This window comes from Petaurus breviceps, unplaced genomic scaffold, assembly GCF_028583685.1.
Source record: "Petaurus breviceps papuanus isolate PSGF00001 unplaced genomic scaffold, PetGlider_PUasm1.0 90804, whole genome shotgun sequence".
Classification (NCBI taxonomy): Eukaryota; Metazoa; Chordata; class Mammalia; order Diprotodontia; family Petauridae; genus Petaurus; species Petaurus breviceps.
The window spans coordinates 1,395,734-1,422,541 of NW_027187348.1; the positions used below are offsets into that span (position 1 = coordinate 1,395,734).

The 26,808-nt window shown below is 43.5% G+C and overlaps 1 protein-coding gene and 1 pseudogene across 1 annotated transcript; one reads left to right on the forward strand and one right to left on the reverse strand.

The window, feature by feature from the left end:
- The window catches only part of LOC138147630 (ADP/ATP translocase 3-like), a 31,997-nt pseudogene extending 30,198 nt beyond the window's left edge, over window positions 1-1,799 (reverse strand).
- On the forward strand, window positions 1,364-26,808 carry OAF (out at first homolog). Its single transcript, XM_069070051.1, has 4 exons — window positions 1,364-2,092; window positions 23,447-23,581; window positions 24,427-24,607; window positions 25,645-26,808. The coding sequence occupies exons 1-4, from the start codon at window positions 1,847-1,849 to the stop codon at window positions 25,920-25,922; spliced, it is 840 nt and encodes a 279-aa protein (XP_068926152.1). The 5' UTR covers window positions 1,364-1,846; the 3' UTR covers window positions 25,923-26,808.

Here is a 26,808-nt window from a genome sequence, read left to right on the forward strand (position 1 = left end):
GGAAAAAATGAATTTCATTTATAGGAGCTCTGGTCAATTTCTTTCCCCATATGCCCCTTCCCCTGGGGATTCTGGGACACTGCATAATGGGGAAAGTGAAAGAATGTCTCCATCTTCCAGTTGTCCAACCAAGGGTAGAACTCCCTCAAAGTATTACACATTCTGGAACTAAATTATATTCTGTCTTCTATTGATCGTCCTAGCATAATTTCGTCTATATTAGTCTTGTCTCCTCAATTAGACTCTCTGTTCCTTAAAAGCAGGAACTGTACTCTCCTTTGTAGCTCCACAGTGCAGGGCTACAGGATAATAATCCTTTATATTTGTCTCATAATAATAACCCAAATTTATATAGTAACTTACATTTTAGAAAGTGGTTTCCTCAAAATAATCCAAAAAGATAGTAGTGTTGTTATCTCCAGTTCACAGAGGAAGAAACTAATGCTCAGAGAAAATGAGACTCCCCTGTAGGCCACATATACAGCTAGTATATATCAGACCTGGGAGGAGAAGTGGGATGCCAAATCTAATGCTCTTTCCAGTAATCCTTAGCACTTTCAACTTCTCCAAGCATTTTAATAAAGACTCTCATTCATCTTCAGAATTCCCCTTTACAGTAGGCAAGAGCAGGTATTTTTTCCCTTTGTTTTACACATGAGGAAACCAAGACACATCTAAGTAAAATGACTTATCCGAGGTCATACAGTTAGAACGACGCAAAGCCCAAACTAGAACTTGACTGACCAGACATTCAGTCCAGTTACTCGTTAAAGTACACAGAAAATCAACCATAGGTTTTCCTGGAAGCCTGAGGGGAAATCTACCTTTGAGTACTTTTCCATTTCCCGGGATGGGAGTGGATCGGGAGTTGAGGAAACCCCTGGAAACCCCGAGTCATGACTTAGAATCTCTGAATTTTGCCCAGGTAAGCTCAGCTTGTTCTAGGAGAAGTCCTCAATCCATTCTATGCCCTTATTAGTGGATCTCGGGTAGGGCTACCCAAGATAGGGTAACGGGTAGAGGAGGCAGCCAGGGGTTCAAGAGAGTATATAGTACGGGTCAGGAGAGTACAGTAAGGGAATGAAGGCTAAGGGGAGCGGGGCCATCTAGAGAGGAGTCTATTAAACAATTCACCGTCCTAAGGGGAAAAAAAGCTGAACCCACCGGCCCCGCCCAGTCTGGGAGGAAAAGATTTGCCAAAAAAGTGAAATCCTGACACCGCCCCAGTTAGACAGCTGGGACGCAGAGGAGTGAGACTAGCTGAGAAAAGTTCTGTGGGAAAAGTTCTTTCCAGCTGCCCCCTCCCAGTCTCCGCCCTATCCGCATAGTCACTCCTAACCTTATCCCCCTCCCCTCCCACAGGTTGCCTAAGCTCTGGGGAGCAGCTACGTGGACCAGAGCGGGCCCTTTAAGGGCTAGGAGGCGCTCTGTCTCTTTAAGGCAGGTCCTTGTGGTTTCTGTTTTCTGAAGGAAGTGACGGGGGATTGAATGAAAAGTGCAGAACCGAGTTAAAGCAGGCGGGAGTTGGGGACAGAGGGAACAGCTGGGTTGGGGCTATATTGGCCAACCGGCCATGCCCTGGGGGCTCCCGCTCTGATACGCCGCGCGGCTTCTCTGCGCTGGCAGCATTCCCAGGCTCAGCCCATGTGCCCAGTGGGTACCGCTGGATAGAGGCAGAGCCCCCTCGGGGTCCAGCTATCCCCTCCCTACCCCCAGCTCCAACTTGGTACCAACTTCAGCCGAAGTTTGGCAACTCCTCCTCCCCCGACCCGTGCGTCGGGGGTGAGGAGGGGGCCCATCGGGCTAAGAAGGGGAGCGGCGGACTCCGCTTCTGCTGCCCCCGGGGATGCGCTCCCTCGGGCGCAGAGTCCCGCATCCTCCCCAGCTGCTGCTCCTGCTGTTGCTGATCCCTGGGTTGCAGGCGCCGGCCGCGGGGTCCTCGGGGCTGTCGGAACTGAAGGTCCGAGTGCGGCTGCCAGATGGCCAGGTGACGGAGGAGAGCCTGCAGGCTGACAGTGATGCAGACTGCATCAGCCTGGAGCTGCATAAAACCGACGGGACCCTCATCTCCTTCACTGCCGACTTCAAGAGGGTGAGGGACCAACTCTCCACCACTACCCCCCCCCTCACCTGGGCCTCGTCTTTCCCATTCACTAACTTCATCTTCTCTCCTCACCTTCTTAAGCCCAAACCCGTCCACTCCTGCTTCATTTCCTTCCTCTAACCCCAATACACACATTCCCTCCAGGGATTTCGGAAAGAGACCTCTTCTCTCTAAATCCCCCACCCACCCACCCACATACACCTTACTACTCACCCATTAAAACATCGCCACCACCACCATCCTTCCTTCTTTACCAGTGGGATGGGGTGGTGAATTCGAAGGTTAAAGACTAGAGTTCCAACCTTGGTTCTGCCACAATTTAGCAGTTTGACATCTGAATGACACTTTAATCTCTCAGAGCCTCGGTTTCCTCATCTGTAAAATGAGGGAATTCTACTAAAACGTCTTTGGTCCCTTTCAATACTAAATTCTTATGACTGCATAGGAATTGGAAAAGGAATCCAGTCAAACACGGAATCAGTATCAGGATGGGGGGGAGGGGAAGGGGAACGGGGTTTGAACTGAGCAGACCGTTGCTCTCCTGAATATACCATTTATTAGGTCTCTGGGTTTAGACAAAGTGCTTTGGGTCGAATTTTCTTCATTCATAAAGGATGAAGGAATTGGATGAAATTAAGAATGGTCTATCATTCTCTCCCATGGTTCTTTCCTGAGTTTGCTTATAGGAGTAGATATACTCTTTCTTATCTTATTCTGAATTCAAGCAGGGTATTTTAATTCTGCCAGCTAGTACACCTGGGAAGAGGTACCCAGACTCTGTCCCTTTTTTCTGCAGGAGAGGCATTCTTTTTTTTTTCCTCCAGGGAGAAGCATTGGGCCGTCCATACTACCATCAGCTTTCCTTCCCTGGTGTGACCTACCCTTTGGCACTGTCAGAGGAGACTTAGTTAAATTGGGGGTGGGAGGTAGGAGAGGGAGTGGTGAGGTGGAGATAGAGGCTTAGACTGGCCAGGCCCTGAAGTTGGAAAGAATTGGGATTTGAAGGCTAGAGGGAGGGAAGAAACTAGTCAGTTTAGATATTGTGGTAAGTATCTAATTATAGCTAAGGAAGAATCCTAAACAAAAATAAAAAAGGTGGAGAGAGGTAAGTTTAAATGTGAGGCTCCCTCTGACCTCCATATCCCATGTTGCATGGAAGCTCCTTGGGATCCAAGAGGTGATGGGAGAGGCTGGGAGTCTTAGGATGTCCCTTCTGACCCATTCTCAAACATGTGCCTCATGGGACTTTTGGCTACGTGAAACAAAGCCTTCAGGGGACCCTATCACTACAAGAGTAGTGGGATCTAGAATGTCAGTAACACAAGGTCTAGCATAGATAAGGGCCTTGCATCCACAGTGACCCGAGCAGGATTGTTGTAAGTGGGAAAATTCGGGCCCAAGCTAACAATTTCACACTTCCTTTGGGAAAAAAAGCATGGGGATGGCCAGCCCCTGGGCACTCTGTTCTTAGGTGGTGAGACCTCTCTGAAGTTGAGAAACAACAGAATCTAGCCCTCCTTCTCTGTCCATTGTTCAAGTCTGACTCAGAGCCTTCTTCGACTCACAGGCTGTCCCCAAAGGGCTGCTGTAGCCCACTTGCTAGCTTCCTCTCATACCTTGGACCTTCCCAGTTGCTTTTCACTGGGAGCCCAGGAGCAGGAATACTAGAGAGAGGCTTTCCCAAAGCAGTGGCAGCCCCACTGTTCCCTGTAGCGGTTGGTCATGTCTTGGGGAAGACACTGGAGCCGAGGTGAAAGGGGGCGGGATGGGGAAGCTGGGCCTAGTTTTTACAACCACTAACTGCTGCCAACACTTAATCTTTTTACTGCTTTGCCCTGGAGGGAAGGGAGAGGAGCGGCCAGGAGAATGGAGAGAGTGGGGGTGGAGGCCGAGGTTAGAGGAGTGGGATGGGAGCAGGGGGCAGGGAATTGGGGGAGTAGCCCCAAGAGCCCGAGGCCCAGCTGCAGAGTCCATTGGAATTGAGCTTAACCCCTGATGTGCTGCAACCTCTGAGGCTGGGGCTATGCTATCCAGGTTTACAAGGTCTGTTTTTCAAGTTAGCGGCTGACCCAGAGATTGGTGCTTTATAAACTGGGAAGCTCCAGTTTCATTTGAAAGTAAGGGAATTGGGAGTGAAGGGAACTGGACTGGGAGACTGAGCTTTCTCTTACTTACTAAGGCAGACCTTAGTGGCGCTTGTGGTGGAAGCCCAGGTTTTTTCCCCCTGTCCATTGGCTCTGGAAGTATGTTTACTTTGGACTCTCTCCCTTGGAGCTGGATAGTTGACTTTTTCTTTGGATTTATTGCTTGTTTGGTTCTTGCAGTCTCTAGCCCCTTGCCTCCTTTTTATTTGGGGGGGGGGGGAGAATGGGAGGGGTCAGAGTGCTGTTCACTAGAAAGTTCTGTCCTGGGGAAATAGTTTTCTAAAAGCCACAAGGTTATTGGTTTTGTTGTGTATGCACACCTTTCTGGAAGTTGTGTTTAAGATTTCCCAAACTGCTGAGAAACAATGGAGTTAGGAACTTAGTTATGTTTTATGATGAAGCATTTTTTTTAAAAAAGCACCTTCCTTCTGTTTTAGTTATGACCAGAGAGGCTTGAGTGATTGACCCAAGATCAACCAGCAAAATCATCAATTAAGTTTAGAAGAATTTAAGAGTAATTCTTATCTCACCCTATTACTTTAACCCCAACAAAAACAAAAAGAGAGAGCAAATTCTTCTTTACTAACTCCCTTCTTGTTTAATTGGTTTAGTTTCAGAAATTCCACTGGATTGTTGGCACTATAAGTTCACAGCCCTTAGTATAGTGAACCCAATTTTCCATTTTCCTCTGATGGCTTCCTGGCCCAGAGAAGATCTATCTCAATGCCAGAACCACCCTGTTCATCAATGATGCATTCTGTCATTTTAAAATTCTAATATCTCCACTCAAACATTACTTTTAATGCCTCATGGTGATATAGAGATCCAAAGGCTATGCCAGTGGGACAGTTCTGCCCAACATAGAAAGCTGGAAAGCGTAGATCTGATGATAGATGGACCATAATTCAGCTAATAAAGGCTTATCACCAGAAGAGTATTAATTTGGGGGTGATTTTTTTTCTCATAGCAGTTCATGAAGCTTTTGATAGGAGGAGATCATAATGTTGAAGCATGAGTCTCATAATCATCACAATACATATAACAAAGGCTTTGGGGTAAAGTGGAAAGAGCTGTTTTGGAATCAAAAGATTGTTCAAATACTGATTCTATCACTGCTTATATGACTTTTTGGGCAAGTCACTGAAATTCTGTCTGGGCCTTAGTTTCATTCTATAAAATGGATGGTTGAGAAAGAGCCAGATGACCTTCACGGTCCTATCCAGTTTCTAACTTCTTGAACCTGGTGTATAATAAAAATGATCAATCTACTATGTGACATGCCCCAGAATTTATGCCATAATCATCATTGTGCCATGTCTTAGAATCAATATAATCATAATTGTCCCTTTATCATGTATAACCTGGAACTATAAGGAAGATAAGGCCTGGTCCTACGCCCCAGGTCCAAAGTATATGAACAGTGCAAACTTGGATTTGAAATTAGAGGACTTTGGTTTTAAACTTTCCTCTTCAACTTGCAGGTCACTTAATTTCTCTGTTAAAACAGATTCCTTATAGCTATAGATCTGTGATCCTATGAAAGGGTCTAATGAATATTCAACAGTACACCTGAAAAAAATGAAATGCTCTGTTTCTCATTTCTCTATTTTTGTTTGGTTCTCTTAGGAATTTGAGGGTTATCACAGCATAGTGGTTAGAGTGCCATACTTGGGAGTCAAGACCTTTATTCACACCTGATCTCAGACACTTCCTGGCTGTGACTTTGGGCAAGTAATTTTACAGATTCCTCATCTGTAAAATGGTGGGATTGGACTCCATGGCCTCACATCCTTAATGCTGGCTGCAGGCTAATACTTGTGTTCTCTGAGCCTGGTGATCAAGGGAGTTCAGTGCCAGAAAGAACCTTCCTAATGATAAAAAGTAGAATGGACTATCTTTGGAAGTAGTAAGTTTCCCAACTATTCAGTCAAAAGTGGGATGATCACTTGTCTGAGTTGTTTTAGAGGAAATTAAATTCTCCAGGTACTAGTTAGATTAGATGACTTCTGAGGTACCATCCAACACGAAGACCCTATGGCTTTGACATTTTAGTGTGATTTCTTTCTCTTCTCCTATGACTGGAAGGAAGGAATAGTGAGAGTGGGGACTAGAGATGGATTTTTTCATCTAGAGTATAAGCAGAGGAAGGTGATTAGGCTGGTGAGATGACTCAAAGTTATATCAAATGAGACTTGGATGAAGGAACTGGGAATATTTAACCCAGAGTAAATTTAGAGAGGATATGAATAGCCTTCCAGAATATTAACAATTGTCAAGTGAAAGAGGAGTTGACTTGTGATGCATATCCCTAGGGGGCAGAATCAGTAGATGGAAGCCACTGGGAGGCAAGTCAAGATAAGGGAAACCTTCCTAAGAAGTTGAGCTGTCCAAAAATGAGTGGGTTGCCCCCATCTCTCAATCTTCAAGGAAAGATTTGATTAGACTGTTGAAAGTATTTAGAAGGGATTCTTACTCACATATAGGTTGGACTGGATGAATTTTGATGGTAAGGCCACAGGATTTAGAGCTGAGCTCTCCTTCTGTCTGAGATACGAATACATGTTACTTATGGGTGGGTTCAATACAAATCGAATATAGTAAAAGCCTATGGGCAAGGTTGCCCTACATATAGGAACCCTCAGATAGAGACCCTATAGGATTTGTTTCTTAAATTAAATCATTTCTGTACAATAATTCCAATTCATAAGATATACACTCCTCATAATAACCCTCTTATGTAATCAGACTCATGAGTATGTAATTATATACATGTCTAATAATCCATACCTCATAACAGGCATATCCTCAGGCCTCCAACTCATCTTTTTCCTGTAAATCCTTTGGAGGCTCTTGGCCTCCCTCCCTTCCTTCCCTTCTCCTCCAAGGGGGCAATGGGACTAGCTGCTGGCAAGGAGATGAGTCATGTCCCAGCTTGGCTAACTGGACTAGGATGGGTGGGACAGAGGCAAAAGAGTTGCTTAATTGGTGGGGAGGGTTCATTGAGATTCCCAAAGGTGATTCTTGAGGTCAGCTGACTGAAGAGACCTGAGGTGAAGCCAAAGTCAAAAGAGATATATGGTGAATATCACTTAGGCCAGATTAATACTACAGTCTGTTGAGTGACTTACGGAGAAAGGAAACTCATTTGGTCTTTATGATTTTTATCCTATATACTGGGGAGACATTAGAGAAAGGAAGCATAAATGGTCCTTGCCTTTGGGGAGCTCTGGCTGATAAGAAAGGTTGGGAAGTACTAGGAGTAATCAAAATATAAACAACAGAAACATCAAGAAGACTAGCTAGATGGTGCCTATGGTTATTTCCAGTTGTGATGTTCTATGGATCTATGAGTTGAAAATTAATATAATACAAACTAAGTTCATGGTTACCTAAGTTCACAGAGGACAAAAAAAATCACATTATGATAGAAGGTTAATGGGAGAGACCTCTTGGAGTTTTGTGGTTTGTTTTTTTTTTTTTAAAGTAGAGATATTTCCTCCACTTTCTCTCTCATCCATGGCAACCCATATGTAATAAGTTAGACAGTGAGACAGGATATATGAAATGATCTATCGAGGGCATAGGCACTGGGTTCCTGATGATAGGATCCTAGATTTAGAGCTAGAAAGGGCATTGGAGGTCAACTATTATCACCTCTCCTTTTATAGACGAGGAAAATAAGATCCAGAGAAGTTAGGTGATTTGCCCAAGGTCAGACGGGAGGCAAAGGGCAGAGTTGAGATAGGAGCCCAAGACTGCTGAGCAGCTGCCTCTGGAGGAAGTGAGGTGGCACAGTAAATAGAGAAATGGGCATGGAGTCAGGAAGACCTACGTTTAAATTTGACCCCGAAACACTTACTAGCTGCCTGAACCTGGGCAAATCACTTGCGCTGTTTGCCTCAATTTTCTCATCCATAAAAAAGAATAATAACATCCATTTCCCAAGATTGTTGTGAGGATCCAATGAGATAATATTTCAAAATATCATCACTGAATACAGTGCCTGACATAGTAGACTCTATATAAATATTTGTTGTTGTTTTTGCTGTTGTGGTTATTCTTCTCCCACATCAATCTAAAGCACAGCTCAATTTCCTCACCTCCAGGAAACCTTCCCTGATTTTTTTTTCCAGTCTACCTAGAACTCTTCCCTTTGTTTGAAGCAGGCAAGTGCTTTATTCTATGCTGCCTTTCGTCTTTGTCCAACCATTTTCCTGTGAGTGTCCCCAGAAATACTGGGACCTTCTAACTGTAGTGCCCGATCTTCTATCGCTTGCCTCCCAGACTGCATTACTGATGTACACTGGTCTGTGCACCCAAGGGGTACCTCCTATAGACTCAATTCACTAGTTCCTCCTCTTCTCTCCAGTGCCCCTAGGAAGGCACAATACAGGGTTGGCAGTCAGCACATAAAAGGGAGTCAGGGGACCGCCCAGTTTCTCCTCAAAAGAGAAATCATTGGGCCTCGCATGACAAGATCTTTAGTCCTGTTGTTGCTAAAGTTTCTGAGGGTTAATTTGGAAAACCTCCACCGGGCAGTGAGATTCAGTTCCTTTTTCCTTGGAACTTGGCAGGCATTGTTCCTACCACCACACCCTGAGGTTCCCCCACCCCCACCAAATCCTGGAATAAGCAGGTTCCTAACAACTCTTCCTGGTTCAAGCATTGGGACATTTGCTGCTAGAGGCAAAGGGGGTGGTGGGTGCTGGTAGAAGAGAAAGCAAGGTGTACAATACTGAGAGGGCACTGAACTGGAGGGAACTGGGCTGGAGGCACAAAGAGGTCTGGGATGAGAAAGTCTAGGATAGACTCTACCTTCCTCTATCCTATTCATTTCAGTTCAGTTCAACTAGTGCAATTAAGATCATGTGCAAAGTATTTTATATGCCTGGCACTACAAAGAAGCCATCCTTGCTCTAGTGGAGGGATAAGCAGGGAAAGAGGATGGAACACCACAACTTGAACCCAGACAAATGCAAAGTACGCTCAGAATGATTCCAGGTGGAGTGGAGAAGGCATTAACAACTGGAGAGTTTGGGAAAGGCTCTGTGTGTGTGTGTGTGTGTGTGTGTGTGTGTGTGTGTGTGTGTGTCACTCCCCAAAGGGAAATGGGGGTGGATGCAAAATAATAATAACTAGTATTTATATTATGTTTTAGAGTTTGTGAGGTGCTTTACAAATATTTTCTCCTCACAACAACCTTGGGAGATAGGTGCTTTTATTATCTCAATTTTACAGATGAGTAAACTGAGGCAGGCTTTAGTGACTTATCCAGAGTCACATAGCTTGGAAGTCTCTGAAGTGGTATTTGAATTCAGGTTGTCCTAAATCCAAATCCAGAGCTCCCAGCATACTTTAAGACTTAAGGTAAGAAATAAGTTATATATGTCTAAGGAGATTTTCAGAATTGTAAGACTGGAAGAATTCTCCCAAGTAGCTCACCACAGAAGACTTTCCAATCTTGACAGTACCACCCTCATCATTATTCTTATTGTTGTATAAAATAGCTTCCATTCACATGCTGCTTCAGAGTTTACAAAGCCCTTTGCTTAATAGCAACCTGTATGAAGCAAGCCGGTCTAATATTGTTGTTCAGTTTTCTTTTCAGTCATGTTCGACTTTTCACAACCCCATTTGGGGTTTTCACGGCAAAGATACTGGAGTGGTTTGCTATTTCCTTCTCCAGCAATTCTAATATTATTATCCCCATTTTATAAATAAGGAAACAGGTTCAGAAAAGTGAAGTCATGACCTCTCCAAGGTCCTGTAGTCAGTGAATTTGAGAGCCACTTCTCTCTTGCAACTTGTGAGGGGAATTCAATTCTACAAATATTTTTAAAATAACTACTATGTGCTAGGGAATATGGTAGGTACCAAGGCTACATTGAAACAGTTCTTGCCCACAAGGAGTTTATATGTGTTCCTCCTCTAAGCATGCTTTCTCTTGTCATAGCCTCAATAGACCTAATTCTGCACAGACTGGAACAAGGCAAGGTAGAAGCTAGGGAAAGTTATGCATCTGTATAGCCTTATTTTCTTCAGCACCCTTCAGACTTTCTCCTCTGTCTGGAATCAAGTGATCATTGATTTCCAGCTGGAAGGGACCTCAGAAGTCACTAAGTTCAACGCTTCTCATTTTACAATTGAGGAAACAGAGGCCCAGAAAGAGGGACTTGACTAAGGTTACATTGGTAGTAGGAGGGATGAGATTAGAACCCAGGACCTCTGACTATAAATGCAGCAACCTTTCCACTGTAGCAGGTGAGAGACCTTCAAAAAGGTTGCTATTACAGGTCTCACCCATAACCCATGTTGCCCCCAGTGGTGTTTAGGACTCTGGGCATTTGACAAAACTATAATTAAGGTTCTTTGACCTATCAGCGTTTGGAGAGAAACTGGGACAGTTTCTTTTTTTCAGTCAATCAGTAAGTACTTAGTGAGTTTCTACTTTGTACAGGGAGGACACTATTCTAGGCACACTAGGGGAGAGAGAGAAGTATAAGATATAGTCACAGAACTCAGAGTCAGAAGGGACCTCAGCAGCCACCCAATCCAACCTCTACCAAAAACTGCCTCTGCTATAACATGGAACCCAAATCTGCCTCTGAAGCTTCCCGTCTTTGCTTCTAGTTCTATCTTTGGGGAAGATAGAATGGAGCCAGAATATGGAGGACTTTGAATGCCAGACTAAGGAATTACAATTTGCTCCTATAAGCAAGTTTACTTCCTTCTCCCTTTTCCTTCCCTTCCTCTCTTCTTCTCTTCTTTCTCTCCCTCCTTTCTTTCCTCCTTTCCTTCCTTCCCTCTTTCCCTTTCTCCCTCACTTTTTTCCTTCCTCCTTTTCCTTTCCTTCTCTCCCTCATTTCTTCCCTCTCTTCCTTCTTTCCCTCTTCCCTTCCTTCTTCTCTCTCCTTTCTTCCCTGTTTCCCTTCCTTGCTCCCTTTCTTCCTAACACCTTTCCTTCCTTCCTTGCTTCTTATTTCCATGTCTTCCTCCTATCACCTCCATTATATTCCAGTTCAACAAAAATTTATTGATCACCTAATAAGTGAAAGACACTGAGCTAGTCATGAGGACATCAAGACAAAACAAGAGTCCTTGCCCTCCAGTAGCTTACATTCTATGGGGGAGAGCCAACATGTACAAAGGTACAAAACTAAAAGGCAATTTGAGAAGGCAGACCTGGGGCTCTATTCACTTTGCTACCTAGTTGCCTCGAGTCAAGAAGAATTGCTTTCAATCCCTGCCTCAAATGTATGACCTAAGGCAAGTCACTTAACTTCTTTCTTCTTCAGTTTCTTCATCTGTTAAATTGGGAGAATAACCTCCTAAGGTTGTTGTGAGGATCAAATGAGAAGACATATGAAGAGCACTTTGCAAACCTTAAAGCATTCTATAAATGCTAACTGTGATAAATTGATATTCCTAATGCACAAGTCAAATGATATTATTCCCCTGCTCTAGAAGCTTCAGTGCCCCCTTACTCCCTTTATGATAAATGTAAGCTTTTCTCTGTCATTGAAAGCTTTCACAATTTGACACTAAACTCTTTTCTAGGTTACTTTTTGTTGCTTCCTCTCATGCATTCTCCCTTCCAGTCAAACTATCCTACTTGCTATCCCTGCTCATGATATTCCATTTCCAAACTCTATGTCTTGGTACAAGCTGTCTCCCATGCCTGGAATGCTCTCTCTTCTTGCCTCTGATTCTTGGAGACCTTAGCTCCCTTCAAGGCTCAGCTCAACCATTCCTCAATTGATAAATGGTCAAAGGATATGAACAGGCAGTCTTCAGAAGAAGAAATAAAAACTACCAATAGTCATATGGGAAAAAGTGCTCTAAATCATTAATAATTAGAGAAACGCAAATTAAAACACCTCCGAGGTACCACCTTACACCCATCAAATTGGCTAATATGACAGAAAAGGAAAATGACAAATGCTGGAGAGGATGTGGGAAATACAGTATTGGTGAAACTGTGAACTGGTCCAACAATTATGGAGAATTATTTGTAACTATGCCCAAAGGGCAATAAAACTGTATACTTTTTAAATTCAGCAATACCACTAAAAGGTCCATATCCCAAAGAGATTGAAGAAAAGGAAAAAGACTCATATATAAAAGAATATTTATAGCACCTCTTTTTGTGGTGGCAAAGAATTGAAAACTGAGAGGATGCCCATCAATTGAGGAATGGCTGAACAAGTTATGGTATACTATCATAATGTAATACTACTGTGCTCCAAGAAATGATGAGCAGTATGATTGAGAAAAACCTGGTAAGACTTACATGAACTAATGCAAAATGAAGTGATCAGAACCAAGAAAATGTTGTACACAAGAACAGCAACATGGTAACAAAGATCAACTGTGAGAGACTCAGATACTCTGATCAGTACAATGATTTACAACAATTCCAAAGGACTCATGAGAAAAAAATGCTATCTACCTCTAGAAAGGGAACTGATGGAGTCTGAGTGCAGATTGAAGCAAATTTTTTTCTCTTTATTTTTATTGCTTTTAAAAAATCACATGGCTAATGTGGAATTTATTTTAGAGGCTCAGTCCAAGTGTCAGATCACTCAGTTGTTAGTATTTCCTATCTATCAAAAAAAAGATTTAGTCACCTCATATATATGTTTTGTATTGATATATATATATCAATATACATATTATATATATAATGTCCATGTGATTTCCACTTAGTTCCTTGCAGGCAGGAACTTCCTTTTTTTCTCTTTGTATGCACATCACCTGGAACCCTATTTGGTGATTAATAATGGCTTCTTGAATTGAAGAAAGGGGTTACACTAGATGATTATTAAGGTCTCTTACAGTTCTAACATTCAAGGATATATGAACCAAGGAATGAGGACAAGAAAGATGCAAATAGAAGAGCCAGTAGAAGGCAGTTTTGTGAAAAACCAAAGGAGGAGAGACCAATAAGGATAGGGTGCTAAACATGTCAGATATTACAGAAAGCTCCTAGCAGATGATGACTGAGAAAAGACCATTACATCTGGCAATTATGAGATCACTCTGACCTTAGAAGTTGCATCTTCTTTTTCTGCTCCATTCTGAAAAGACCTAGGAATCAATTGGCTCATCCAATGGTGAGAGATTGGTTAGCTCAACAAATTGTCAGATTTGCCTAACTGGAAATTTTCAAGTCACTTCAGCAGAGGATGCAGGGGGCCTCTATGCTGGGAACTTGGGCAAGAGAGAAGAGTGAAGGCCTTGATCTGGGAAGCCCTGAGTCAGCAAGACAATGGGGCATAATTGATCCACATAAAGCCCTACATTGTTTGACGGGGCAGTCTGGACAGGAGCGACCTTTGGGATTTGGCTGACAAAGCGCTGGGGTGTTGGAGGAGGGGAAGTTCTCTAGAGGCCAGGGGGCACCACTCCAGGCCCTTGTCTCTGAAACACCACTCATCCTGGCACAGCCCCCTTACAAAGAGCCTCTGTCTTGGGTGAGACTGCCCCAGGATGTGTGGACATTTGTGCTTAGAGTTGATTAATCACTTCTTTGTGATGAGGAATGACCTGAGCTCATAAACACTCATCCTAGTTGCCTGGCATCCTCAGGAGAGTGATCTGTCCTAAACCTCACCCTATCTCTTCTGGAAGGGATTGAGCAGTACTATCTGAGAAGATGTCTCTATGCTCTTCAGCTCAGCTGCCATCCCAACAGGCTGCCAGTCCATCACTCAATGAGTCCCATTTGTCTCTCAGCTCTGCCTGTTGTTGCCCTTGGGAGTTTCCTTCTTCCCTCCCTGTCACCACCCATTTAGGTTGACTATAGCTATCTACCCCAAGAGAGGCCCCTGACCATCCTACCCCTCCAGCCTATAAAGCAGCTTCAGCCCAGAAAAGAGTGAATAAATATTTAGATTGGCTCAACTCTGGTACAGAAATCACGCGCTCCAGTGTGATGGGAAGGAGCCCAAGACAGCAAAGAAGATTCCCAGGGGGAGAGAACTGCTGAAGAACTGGAGGGGGAGGGGAAGAGAGGGGAAGGAAAGCTGAGCTGCAGGCATAGTGAAAGCCTTGGTATGATGGCTCAAAGCCCACAGGAAGAAATGGTAGACTGTAAGTAGGGACACACATACACATGCACATGTGCACACAGACATGCATACACACACACACACACATACACAAACACTCCCCAAGATGTAATCTAGCAAATTGACCTGGGCTAGTCATTCCAAGCACCCCTTTTCTATCTGATACTCATTTGTCAAAAGCTTTTTTGTGAGGTGACACATCTGTGGGGGACAGACCCTATTTCCAGTTGTTGTCTATCAGAATGAGTTTTCTGGAGGACTGAGTCTGCCATAGACTTAAAGAGAGAGGAGAGTAATGGATTGGGGTGGGGGTAGCTCCAAGCCAGGGGAGGTAATAGCAGAGAGTGGGAGGGGCAGGTGAAAGGGCTAAGAGGTCAGCTTGATTGGAACTGAGGAAATTGTGTGTGTGTGTGTGTGTGAGAGAGAGAGAGAGAGAGAGAGAATAAAAGAAGACAGATGAAAGTATATTTGGGAGCACCTGGGGATATTTGAGAAGGAAGACACAAGAGTGAGAGTATGAAAGAGGAGAGAGAATGTTTGTATGAGACCAAAAGAGGAAAAGTATTTGAAAGTGCTCAGAGGTTTTTGAGAGAATCCATCACTGAGATAAATTTTTTGAAAGTGAGATAGTGCAGAAAAGAGAATGTGTATGTGAGACAGAATGTGAGAGAGAAGTTAAAAGACACTTTAAGACAGAGACTACATGTGAGAGACTATATCTGAGGTTGTGTGTATGAGACATTATGTGAGACAGGCTTTGAGAGAATCTGGGCAAGAGAGAGATCAGCTCAGAATATGCCTGAGACAGAGACTCTCTGTGGGAGTGTGAAAAAGCATGTATGGGCTATTAATGACTGGGTGAGCAAGGCTGTTTCTGAAACAAAATGTTAGAGACCTTCTGTGGCAGGCTGTGGGTATATGAGAACATGCAGAGCAGTGTGGGGCTCCTTCCCTTCCTTGCAGAAGTGGAAGGTGCCACTATGGTGGGTAACACTGGCAATACTGTCAGACTTAGTTGACATGGTGGTTCGTTTTGCTGAACTGCTTTTTTCCTCCTCTTTGTTTTGATTATTTATTAAAAATGGATGTCTCTCTGGGTTGGAGAGAGGGAATTATTGAAAGATAAAGGTGGGGGCAGCTAGGTGACACAGTGAATAGAGCACCAGCCCTGTAGTCAGGAGGACCTGAGTTCAAATTCGACCTCAGACACTTAACACAAAACTAGCTGTGTGACCTTGGGAAAGTCACTTAACCCCAATTGCCCTGCCTTCCCCCCTCCAAGGAGAAAGTCATTGTGCTGTGGAGACTTGGAATTTAGGGTGTAGCATGTCATAATGGAAATAAAAGTTCACTTCAAGTTCATATACCAGCTCTGACACTTAGTAGTTGTGTTACCTAGTGCTTACATCTCAATTTCAGTTTCATTATCTGTAAAAATCAGGCCAAAAATATTCCAACCACCTCTTCTCAGGATTGTCATGAGCAAAGTGCTTTGTAAACCTTAAAACACCATAGAAGTCTACATTACTGGTCCTAGACATTCATGTTTTCATAGACCATGGACTCACTGTGTGACCTTGGCCATGCTGATTAGCCTCTGAGCTTCACTTCCTCCTTCTGAAGGTCTGTGATGAGGGCAAAGGTCTGTGAACTTTTAAATAATAAGTTATATTGATTCTTTTTGTTTTTACATTACTTCCCAATGATATTCCTCACCCCCATCTAACTCTCCCCCTGCCAAGAGAAAGCAAAACATATCAGCACATTAACTGCATCTGATAATCTATGCCTCATTCTTCACTTAGAGTCAAATACCTCTCCAATAAGAGGAGAGAGGGGCATTTCACTATCTGTCCTCCGGAGTCAGTAATTTTTAATTGCATTGATAAGAATTCTCATATCTCTCAGTGTTGTTTTCCTTTGCAGTCCTGTATAAACTGTTCTCATGGTTCTGATACTGGACTCTGTATCAGTTCATAAAGGTTTCCCCAAGTTTCTCTGGATTCTTTATATTTGTCATTTCTTACAGCACAGTAATATTCTATTACATTCACAAACCATAATTTGTTAAGCCTTTCCCTATTTGATGGGCACCTCCTTAGACTGTTCCCCCCTGTCTTTGACCTCCTTAGGATAATATATCATGTATATTAGTAATATCATGGGGGTTAAAAGGTATGTACAGTTCAATGGCTTTTTCTAGTATGGTTCCAAATTATTTTTCAGAAAGGTTGAACAAATTCCCAGTGCCACCAACAGTGCACTATTAGACATGTCTTCCCACAGCCTCTCTAACATTTATCATTTTCATCTTTCTTCATCTTTACCAATCTTATGAAGGTGAAACATTAGAATTGTTTTCATTTTAATTTCTTTTATTATAAGTAATTTGGAGCACTCTTTGTTGATAGTTTGCGTTTCTTCTTCTGAAAAATATTCATATTCTTTGCTTATCTCCTGGGAATATATCTCTGGTTCATTTAATCTCAATTCATTTCCCACTCTAAAATCCATCCCTTTTGTAACTATTTTGGATAGCAGATTTTTATGTGAAGATTTTTTCTGAATCAATAGCTTCTTCTCTTATTTGACAGCATTTTGTTCCTGCAAAAGCCCTTTAATTTTAGGTAATCAAAATGGTCTATTTTGTCTTTGTTTCTCAGCTATCCCTGCTTGGTTCAAGAATTCTCCCCCGAGGCTGTACAGCATACCTCCATATAATGTTTTAAAATCTTGTGACCTTTTAAATTTCAGTTATACATTCATTTGGAGCTTATTATAGTATGTGATATAATATGTTGTTCTAAACCTAATTACTTTCAAACTGCTTTCCATTTTCCTCAGCAATTCTTATAAGAATAGGGAGTCCTTGGCCCCCAGCTGTTTTTCTTCTTGGATTCATGGAACACTAGGTACCTCTCTTCAGTTACTTCTAGGTCTTGCCTGTCTAGTCTGTTCCATTGATGAAACTCTTTGAACTCTTGGGATTCAATGGAGCTCATTGAACTCTGCTGTTTTTTTTAACTGGCATGAAATCAATTTGATGATTATTTCACTTTATGTGCTTTGAGCTTTTGAGAATCAAGTAGCAGAAATGCAGAGCTATATTATTTCTGTAGAGGGAACTGCTTTTCTTAGAACCTTTTGGTATACTCTGAAGCAGACTTCATTTATTATCTGGGGACCTAGTTTTAAATCTCATCTTACCTGTATGACCTTGCTCAAGTTATTTGACATTTTTGAACTTTTTTTTTTATCCATCTGTAAAATGAGGTGTTGGATGACATTGTCTTTAAGGTTCCTTTCAGTTCTAAATCTATGATCTCCTCCCCTATTTAACATCATTTAAAGTAGTGTATCAACAAATTAGTACTGAGCCCAGGGAAGCTAAAATGTTGGCCCCCTGAGTAACCCCCAGTTCTCTGTGTTCTTTTGGACCAAATTCATTCAGGGGTGAAGCCTAGCTATAAAAGCAAGAAGTTATTATCTCTCTTGTCATCTTTTTACATCCCCACCCTGGGAGCCCTAGGAGATATCACTTAAAGAAAATTTAAGTTTGGTCCCTGTCTATGGTCTTCCCCCCTAAAAGGGATTAGAAAGATACCCAAGGTAAAGTGTAGATCAGGTAGAGGACAGTTATTTATTTCCTCCTCTAAAGAAAATGCTTAAAACACAAAAGATTCACAAGCACACATTGAAAAAGACTTAAAACACAATACAGTAACCTATAACTCTCATTCTACTCTCCTGTGAGGTTGATATTTAAAATAATAAAACATGAGACACTTAGTGACACTATCAACTAGGCATTTCACTTTCACAACAACTCTTCACTGTTCAAACAACTTCCTCAAAGTTCAGGATCAAATGAGATAATATATTTGTAAACTGCTTAGGATATAATAGGTGCTTAATAAATGTTTATTGAATGAATGAATAGTAGGCACTTAATAAATATCAGGGCTTCTTGTCACTGACCATCTTCCCTGAGAAGTTTATAGTAGTTACAGAGAATACCTCCGGCAATGAAACCAATACTTAACGAGGGACCTAGAAACTCCAGACCTTGAATATTTATTCTTGAAGTTTCCTTCTAAGATGGAAATATTGATCTCAAGATCACTGTTTGATCACCTCTGTTCAAAGGGGAAAATACAAGACAAAAAATACAACTCCAGCCTTGAGGTCTGGACTCAGACTCATGTGGATGTGCGTTTACTCTACCATGTGCATGCAGTCACCATTGATTGGTGCTTGGGATTGACTGGAGGAGGGGGGCGTTAAAGAGGGAAGGGGTCAGAGAATTCCCAGAGAGATAGTTTTATACAGCATTCTAGAGACATAACGAAGAGATCTGAGCAAGAGACTTCTTTTAAAATCTACTAAGTAGGTGGCTCTCCTTGACTAAGAGGCCAATAAGGGTATCATTTCATCATCCCCAAACACCAAATCCTTCAGCACTGAACTAGAATTCCTGACCACTTGATGTACCCAGGGAGATAGCTAGGTAGTGGTACAGTAGATAGAGTGCTTGCTGCCAGGCCTGGAGTCAGGAAGACTTGAATTCAAATCCAGCCTCAGATACTTACTAGCTGTGTGACCCTAGGCAAGTCACTTAGCCTCTGCCTGCCTCAGTTTCCTCAACTGGAAAATGGGGCTAATAATATCAAATAAGATATTTGTAAAATGCTTATTAGCACAGTGCTTGGCATACAGTAAGTGCTTAATAGATGCCTGTTGTTTCTTCCCTTTCCCTTCAGTTCAACTACAGAGCACATTGATTCATGAATAAGGAGAGGTTCATGATTTCTTCCATCATACTAATAACACCTAACAACCTCATCCCTGGGTAGAATCTACACTTCCACCCTCTGCATTGTCTTTCCCAATTACACAAAGTCCATATGGTTCTTCTGTTCTGGAAATGCCTAGATATGTCTGGGGAAAGAGAGCTAACTGAGCCCTTCCCCCCTGGCTACAGGTATGTCCTCCTTAGATTCAGGTAGAAAACAAATAAGCTAGCTTCTGTATCTGAAAATAAAAAAACCACCCACTTCTCCTATCAGTGTTACCTGGCATGGGCTTCTGGGGCTACTTCCCTCTGAATCAGCCCTGGGAAGTCCCCATTAGGGAGGAAGTTGGAAACCCTGTGGGAGGCTGGGAACCTCTTCATTCAGCCAGATATTTTCAGTGTCCCTGGGGTCCTTTTGTGAGGAAGGAAGTCAGTACTAGTGATGGATGGAAAAAGTCATGGGGGAAGGGAGCGGTAAAGTCATAGAGTAGAAAATGCTTCAGAGACAGGCTAGGATGATAGGGCATAGCTTCCAAACTTATATCCCTTAAAATCAGAAACCTTCTTGTCCTTCAGAGGAGAATCACTGGTTCCCTGGGGGAAAGAGGAGAGAAGAGAGAAGAGGAAAGAAGAGAGAAGAGGTTTCAGTGTTTGGAGAGGCTTAGGGGAGGGAGGGAGGGAGGGAAATTAGAATGAGGGAAGCATTCCTCTCTCCAAGGAGACATTTTTGGGGGTCTCATCTTCCTCAGGATCCTGATATTAAGCACTTAATTGGGAAATTATTCATTATACATGCACTCAATCAGAACTTACAAGTTCACCATACTATAGCACTAGTCTTGGAGACAGGAGCTGATTTCAAATCCTCATCTGACACTTATTAACTATGTAACCTTGAATAGGTTATTTGACCCCTCTGAGCCTCAGTTTCCTCATCTATTAAAAGGAGATTATACATACTACCTGCTTCCTGGGGTTGTTGTGTTTTATAATCCCTAAAGTAATGTGTAAATATGAGATTGTTAATATTTACACAGAATGATGGAGGACATAAAGACAGAGGGCTACATTAGGAATTTATATCTTAGATTGGAGTTAAGGGAAAAAAAGGCCAATTACCCTAAAATATATCATTACGTCCCCAGCAGAGTCCTAAGGGGCTAAGATTTTCTGTAAGAGTTGTTAACAAAACAGGAGAAAAAAAAGCAATTTAGTTTCTTCTGCTCACCCTCTAATCTAAAATTTATTTGATGGCTCTTCTAGGCTGGGAAGGATGGATGATGTAATGTAGCAAAGAACTGTGTCCATATTCCCTGTGCCTCAGATGATTTGAATGCACCCAAAATACTGTAAAAAAAAATTGCTATAAATATATTGAGAAGAGTTATTTTTAAAGGGAAGAAGTTTAAATTAATGCTGAGATGGATTTTTGATACCACTTGGCATAAACTTCTGGCTCAAGACTTGTAGGAAATCTGGCTCTGAGTTCACCTGGCAAGAGATGAGCCCTGGAAATGAAATCTAGCCATCTCAAGTGCCTTGCCCCTGGTTGTCACTCCTCCTGACCTGAATGAAGGGAGAGAGAGATCAGATGGCTCAGACTGGCTGGACAGGGAGATTCCAGGAGCTAGTTATCAGAGAAAGGATTTCCTGTTGAGAGGAGGCCAGGATAAGCCCTCAGCTCTGATTCACCTTCCTCTCAGGTCTCCAGGATCATGAGGGACTTGGAACCTTTTCTTCTGTATGGGAGATATTGTCTTGGTTAGGATGTTTTGGGAGGGAGGAGGGAAAAGAACTCTGGCTGGCCATCAGTTTCACCATCTTTAAAATGGGAAAGAAAGAAAGAAAGAAAGAAAGAAAGAAAGAAAGAAAGAAAGAAAGAAAGAAAGAAAGAAAGAAAGAAAGAAAGAAAGAAAGAAAGAAAGAAAGAAAGAAAGAAAGAAAGAAAGAAAGAAAGAAAGAAAGAAAGAGAGAAAGAGAGAAAGAGAGAAAGAGAGAAAGAGAGAAAGAGAGAAAGAGAGAGAGAGAGAGAGAGAGAGAGAGGGAGGGAGGGAGGGAGGGAGGGAGGGAGGAGGAAGGAAGGAAGGAAGGAAGGAAGGAAGGAAGGAAGGAAGATCACTGCTCCTATACTCCCAGGAATGTTGTGAGGTTAAAAGTAGCTCAGAAGTGAACAGCACTTAAGAAATAAACTAGGTTTCTCTGGTTTACAGCAATTGTTTCTTTCTTCCCCCACCCACTGACATTTCCAATAGAGTCATCATTAACAGTAATTTTTTAGGGCATACTAGGTAGAAGGCACTGTGGAATGGAGTAGGAAAGCATTTATTAAGTATTTACTACATGCCAAGCAAGCACTGGAAATAAAAATAGAAAAATGAGACAGTTCCCTCTCTCAATGAGTTCACCTTCTAATCAGGGAAGACAGCAGAGATAAGGAAGAGCTTAGCTGCAGTCCATGGAAAGGCTCAGGGGTCCTTAACATGGAGCATCAGGACAGACAGGAAGGCCTAAGGATATCCTATCCTTACACATAGCAATCAGTGGGAGTGGCCGTGTCCACTCGTCATCTATGGGCCCATAACTGTTGGCACCAGGTGAGTTTGGTGGGATCTTAGCAGGAAATGGACTAAGTCTCTGGAAGAAAGGCATACAGTGCTAGGTAAAGGGGATATAATAATAGAAAATAGGAGCCTTCAGGGAACCTGTGGTCAGTATTAATGATAATAGTTAACGTTTATATAGTGCTTTGAGGTTTGCAAACCACTTTACAAATGTCTCCTTTTACCCTCACAACCACACTGTGAGGAAGGTACTATTATTATTCTCATTTTCCAGATGAGGAAACTGAGGTAGACAGAGTTTAAGTGGCTTACCCAGGGTCACACGGCTAGGAAATGTTTAAGACTAGATTCAAACTTGGGTTGAATCCAGGGCAATGTTGTTTAGTGGGGAAGAGCACTGGATTTGAGGTCAGAGGGCTTGGGTTCAAATCCTGCCTCTGGCATTTAATAGCTTTTTGACCCTGAATAAGTTACTTAACATCCCTACATCTCACTTTCTTCATCTCTAAGCTTAAACCAGGGGACCTCTAAGGTCCCTTCTAAGTTTTGACCCTATGAATCCCATGTGCTAAAGGCCAGATCACTGGTACACACAGTGATGCCAGAGAAGTCCAGAAATGAGGCTTCAGTAGAGGATGGAAAATAGTCAATGTTTCATGGGTGAAGTGGACCTGAATTGGGCCTTGAAGAATGACTAGAATTTAGACAAAATGGAGGTGGAGACACCAGCCAAGCAAGAATAATGCCCAGAAGTGGAGGAAATAAACCAATCTGGCTAGAAGATCTGGATTTATGTAAGATGGTAGTTTCTGTCAAGGCTGAAAAAATGAGTTGAAGTTCTGATATTGAAACCTTGAATGTCAATCTAAGAAGTTTAGATTGTATATACTAAATGCAGTGGAGAGCCCTTCCCGCTCTCTATGCCCTCCTTCTGCCCCCCATTCTGAGCCACAGTTCAGACTATGAATCAGGAACAGGAAGGAGCTCTTGACCCGCTGCTAATGCCGTTAACAGCCCCATCTGGAGAAGGGGAAGTAGAAGGGAAGGGTAATTTATACCAGCTATGTTTCTGAAGTGATTGACTCTGATATGGAGGTTGGGAGGAAAGCAGCAGCTGCCACACCTTCCCATCTCTGCACATAAAACCTTGTTTTGCCCTTTGCCTAAGACACCCTGACCTCTCTTCACCCTTTAGCTACTGTGAACAGAGTGACAAAGGGAGGTGGGGAAGCCAATCCCCGAGTAAAATAAATGTTTATTGAGTGAATGAACTTGCTATGAATAATTGATACACAGATAATTGAAAATTATAGAGTCATAGAATTTTAGCACTGGACGGGACCTCAGAGATTGTCTCAATGATGGAATACAACATACTTGGAAAATGAAATATTTTCTTCTGGTGGAAGCTTCGCCCTCTTAAATGATTTCATTGGAAAAATTTCCAGACTGAGAAGCTTTGTGGCATGGTCTGATCCAGGAGAATCTGGAGTTCTTGGAAGTGTTTTTTCCTGGCTCTTGTTTTAAATGAAATTTGCCTGGATAGGCAGATCATAAAACCCCCATTTCTCAGTAAACCACTTCATAAATTGCTGTCATTAAAAAATTCATCTCCCTTTGATGAGTCTCCTGGTACTTAGGCTGGAGAAGGTCTGTGCCTTCTCTGTCCTTTAGGACATCTTTCCAGTCTTGAGATGTGTGCTCTCCAGGGGTATCTTTGGAGGGAGAAGATGGGCCCCACTGATCTCTACTTTTCTCTTCCTCTCCTCAATCAGGATGTAAAGATCTTCCGAGCCCTGATCCTGGGTGAGCTGGAGAAGGGCCAGAGTCAGTTCCAGGCCCTCTGCTTCATCACAAGGCTACATCACAACGAGATTATCCCCAGTGAGGCTATGGCTAAACTTCGGCAGGTGAGAGGCCCAGATCCAGACTATTATTGCCCCATGACCCTCCAGCTCCCCAACCTACCCTGGCTCCACTTACCAGGGGCCAGATCCATGACAGCCCAACTACCCACCCAGACCCAAGCCTATACCCACCAGTCTCAACTCTCCAGCCTTCCAACTCACCCTGGCCCCCAAACCTTGGGGCCCTAAACTTCCTCCTCAATCCAGTTTGTCCCAATACTCTAGCTTTCATTTCCATTATTATTCCTAGTTCAAAGCAAAGGCCCCTGCAGTCCATCCCTTTTTGGTATCTCAGATCCCTATACTCTTCCCTATCCCTACCCTAAGTCCTTCTGTAGTCCTTAAGACCTTACATGAGAATCTTCTCTCAGTACCTCCTTACCTTGTACGACCACCTGTCCACTTTCCTAGAATCAGAATGTGAGGCTATTCACATATTGAGGGAGGGGAGTATGTGGGGCAAAAGAAAGGGGGTGGGAATTATCTCTTACTCTCTAATCCCATCAGAAGCTCTTATAAATCCCACTAGTGGCCTAATATATTGAGAATAGGTTCACCCTGCTGGTATCCAACCCCCCTCACCTCTCTCCCCATCCAAAACCTGTCCAAGTCTAGGGGAGGAGGAAAAGAGGAGAGGAGCAGGGAGAAGGAACCACTCTAATTCCTTGAACTATGCCCCCAAAAGAACATTTGTAATCCCAGAATCCAAATGGTGAGAGCCGAAGACTAGTCACAGAGGAGGCTTTTGGGGAAGGGTGTGTGAAGTGTGTAAGGGAAAAGGGACCATGTGGGATCACAGATACATTTACCCCACTTTCTCCCCTCCCAATTCCACCCACCCCCAACAGAAAAACCCTCGAGCAGTACGTCAGGCTGAAGAGGTACGGAGTCTGGAACAACTTCACATGAACGTGGCAGTCAATTTCAGCAAGGGAGCATGGCTGAGCCCCCACATCCATAATGTGTGTGCCGAAGCCCAAGAGGCCATCTACACCCGGGAAGAAGACGTCAAATTCTGGCTAGAGAGAGGTCAGGCAGATAACCTCCGCAGCACTGGGCCTGGAACCCCAGTCATAAGCTATGTAAAATGAGGGAGGAGGCCACATTGGCCCCGGCCATAGGGAACTTTCTAAGGGTGGAGGCTATATATGCAGCCAAATAAAAAACAACAAAGCCTTGGAAATTCATGCAGAAGGCAAAGTACAAAAATAGCCTTTAAGTGCTAAGGAGATGGGTTGTCCCACAGTGCTTGGGGAGAAAAAAGGGGCAAAAACAGAATGCTTCTAAGAGAAACTGAGAGTTGAGCAGCATTGAGAAGGACCACAGGGCTATAGGCTGGTGGTCTGCTGAAAATGGGAGCAGTGACCTGTGGGGAGCCTCAGGGGCCATGTTCACCTTCATAGTGACTGGGTACTTCACCAACCCAGTCTTTTGGAAAGCAGTGGGCACCAGATCCTGCACTGAAGCCTACCTTCCCCTGCTCCCACCTATCCAAATTCAGCTCATCTCCTTTCTTCCTGTCTCCTCTAACTCCTCCCAGTGCTGCAGGGTGCCAGGCACATACTCACCCCAGACTCTAGGTATTTTCCTCTCTCCAAAGAGTCAAAAGAGAAATTGAGATGCCAACAGACCCCCCTTCCTCCCATTCAGGGTCTGGATGCTCAGAGAGTTTATAGAATCTACAATTAAAGAGAGATCTTCCCATCTTAGAGCTGAGGAATCTGAGATGGCCCAAGAGGTAACAGAGCCAGGTTTCAGTCTCAGATATTTTGGCACCTAGGCTTTCAGGGCAAGGGTTGAGTTAGACACTCTCAAACAACAACAAAAAAAACAAACGGTCTTGGGCAGTTTCTCCTCTCCTTTGATTAGGTCCTCTGGACTCCTGGCTGAAGTAGAGGTGGCCTAGAGCCTGGAAGTAGTCATGCACAGTTCAGACCAAGGCCTCAGGACACAACTCCAAGGTCACAAAAGAAATCCAGGAAATGACTGGGTGGAAGGAGGCCTGAGAAGAGGAAGGCTCTTCCCCTCACAGTCTCCTCCTCTTTCTCCTTCTCACTCTCCCACAGGTGTGGATGGCTCCATGTTTGAAGCGCTGCCATCACAGCCCGCTGACCTCTCCAGCCTACGGCGTTGTAGACTGGTCGGCGACCCATGGAAACCTTGTCTCTGTTACTATGGGCTCAGCTTAGCCTGGTACCCCTGCCTGCTCAAGTACTGCCACAGTCGGGAACCTAGTGGCCGCCTCTCCTCCTACAAGTGTGGCATCCGAAGCTGCCAGAAGAGCTATAATTTTGACTATTATGTGCCCCAGAAACAACTCTGCCTTTGGGATGAGGACACCTAACCAGGGAGGGGGCGCTGAGCGAGGGAGGGATAAGGTGAGGTGCTTCCCTCTCAGGAGCAGGGAAATGGCTACAAAGCCTCTCCTTTCCTCACTCATCCCCTCTCGAGTCTCAGGCCCCTTGCTCCATGACTGTGAAAAGGGATGAGGTTAACACAAGGGTTAACTTGAGACCACCCCTTCTCCTCCCCAATCCCTATTCCTTGCTCCTTTATTGTGAATAAGAAAGAGCCTAATCTAGCCCCCTCACCTTAAGGTATGTCACTTTTCAAGTAACCAAAATGTGACCATTTCTTTTATTTAACTCTTTCAAGGTTCAAACCTTACGAAAAACCCTGCTGGGTTGGGGTGAGAGGAAAGGGAAGTATAATAAATCCTGTCTACTCTGCCCCTCTCCTCCCACACTCATACTTCTCCCTCACCTAGAAGGAACCCATACAAATCCCTTTCTCAAGGGGCTTCTATTTGACTGTCTTCTCCCTTCCCCCACTCCAGCAAAAGATCTCCTGGGGATACCTCCCCCAAAGGCATGGGGGTAGCAGTAGCAAGTGAAATCAGTGAATTACCCAGAGGTACTGAAGGAAAGAAGGGTGAAGGTCAAAGGGAATCACAAGCCATAGCTCCCAGCCCTTAGAAAGCCAGGGATATATGGGTGCAGGGGGTAAGGTGGAGTGGAGAGACCTCCCCAGCCCTCCCCCACCCAGCCACAGTGCCTTTACCCTCCGGATCAGGACCTCGATAACCAGTGTGATTGCCAGCAATATTTTTTTTCCATTTCATAAGATTATTTTTGTAAGGATGGGGGAGAGGGAGGGGGAGGGTTGAATTCCAGATTTTTAATGCAAAGTATTTATCGTTTGTATCAGAAATAAAAGAAGTTTTTACTTTA

What these genes read in the sequence shown, in the direction of transcription:
- OAF (XM_069070051.1), top strand. Translation starts at nt 1,847, where the DNA reads ATGCGCTCCCTCGGGCGCAGAGTCCCGCATCCTCCCCAGCTGCTGCTC. An exon ending in CTATGGCTAAACTTCGGCAG is followed by an intron (nt 23,582 to 24,426) that starts GTGAGAGGCCCA and finishes CACCCCCAACAG; the next exon opens with AAAAACCCTCGAGCAGTACG. An exon ending in CAAATTCTGGCTAGAGAGAG is followed by an intron (nt 24,608 to 25,644) that starts GTCAGGCAGATA and finishes ACTCTCCCACAG; the next exon opens with GTGTGGATGGCTCCATGTTT.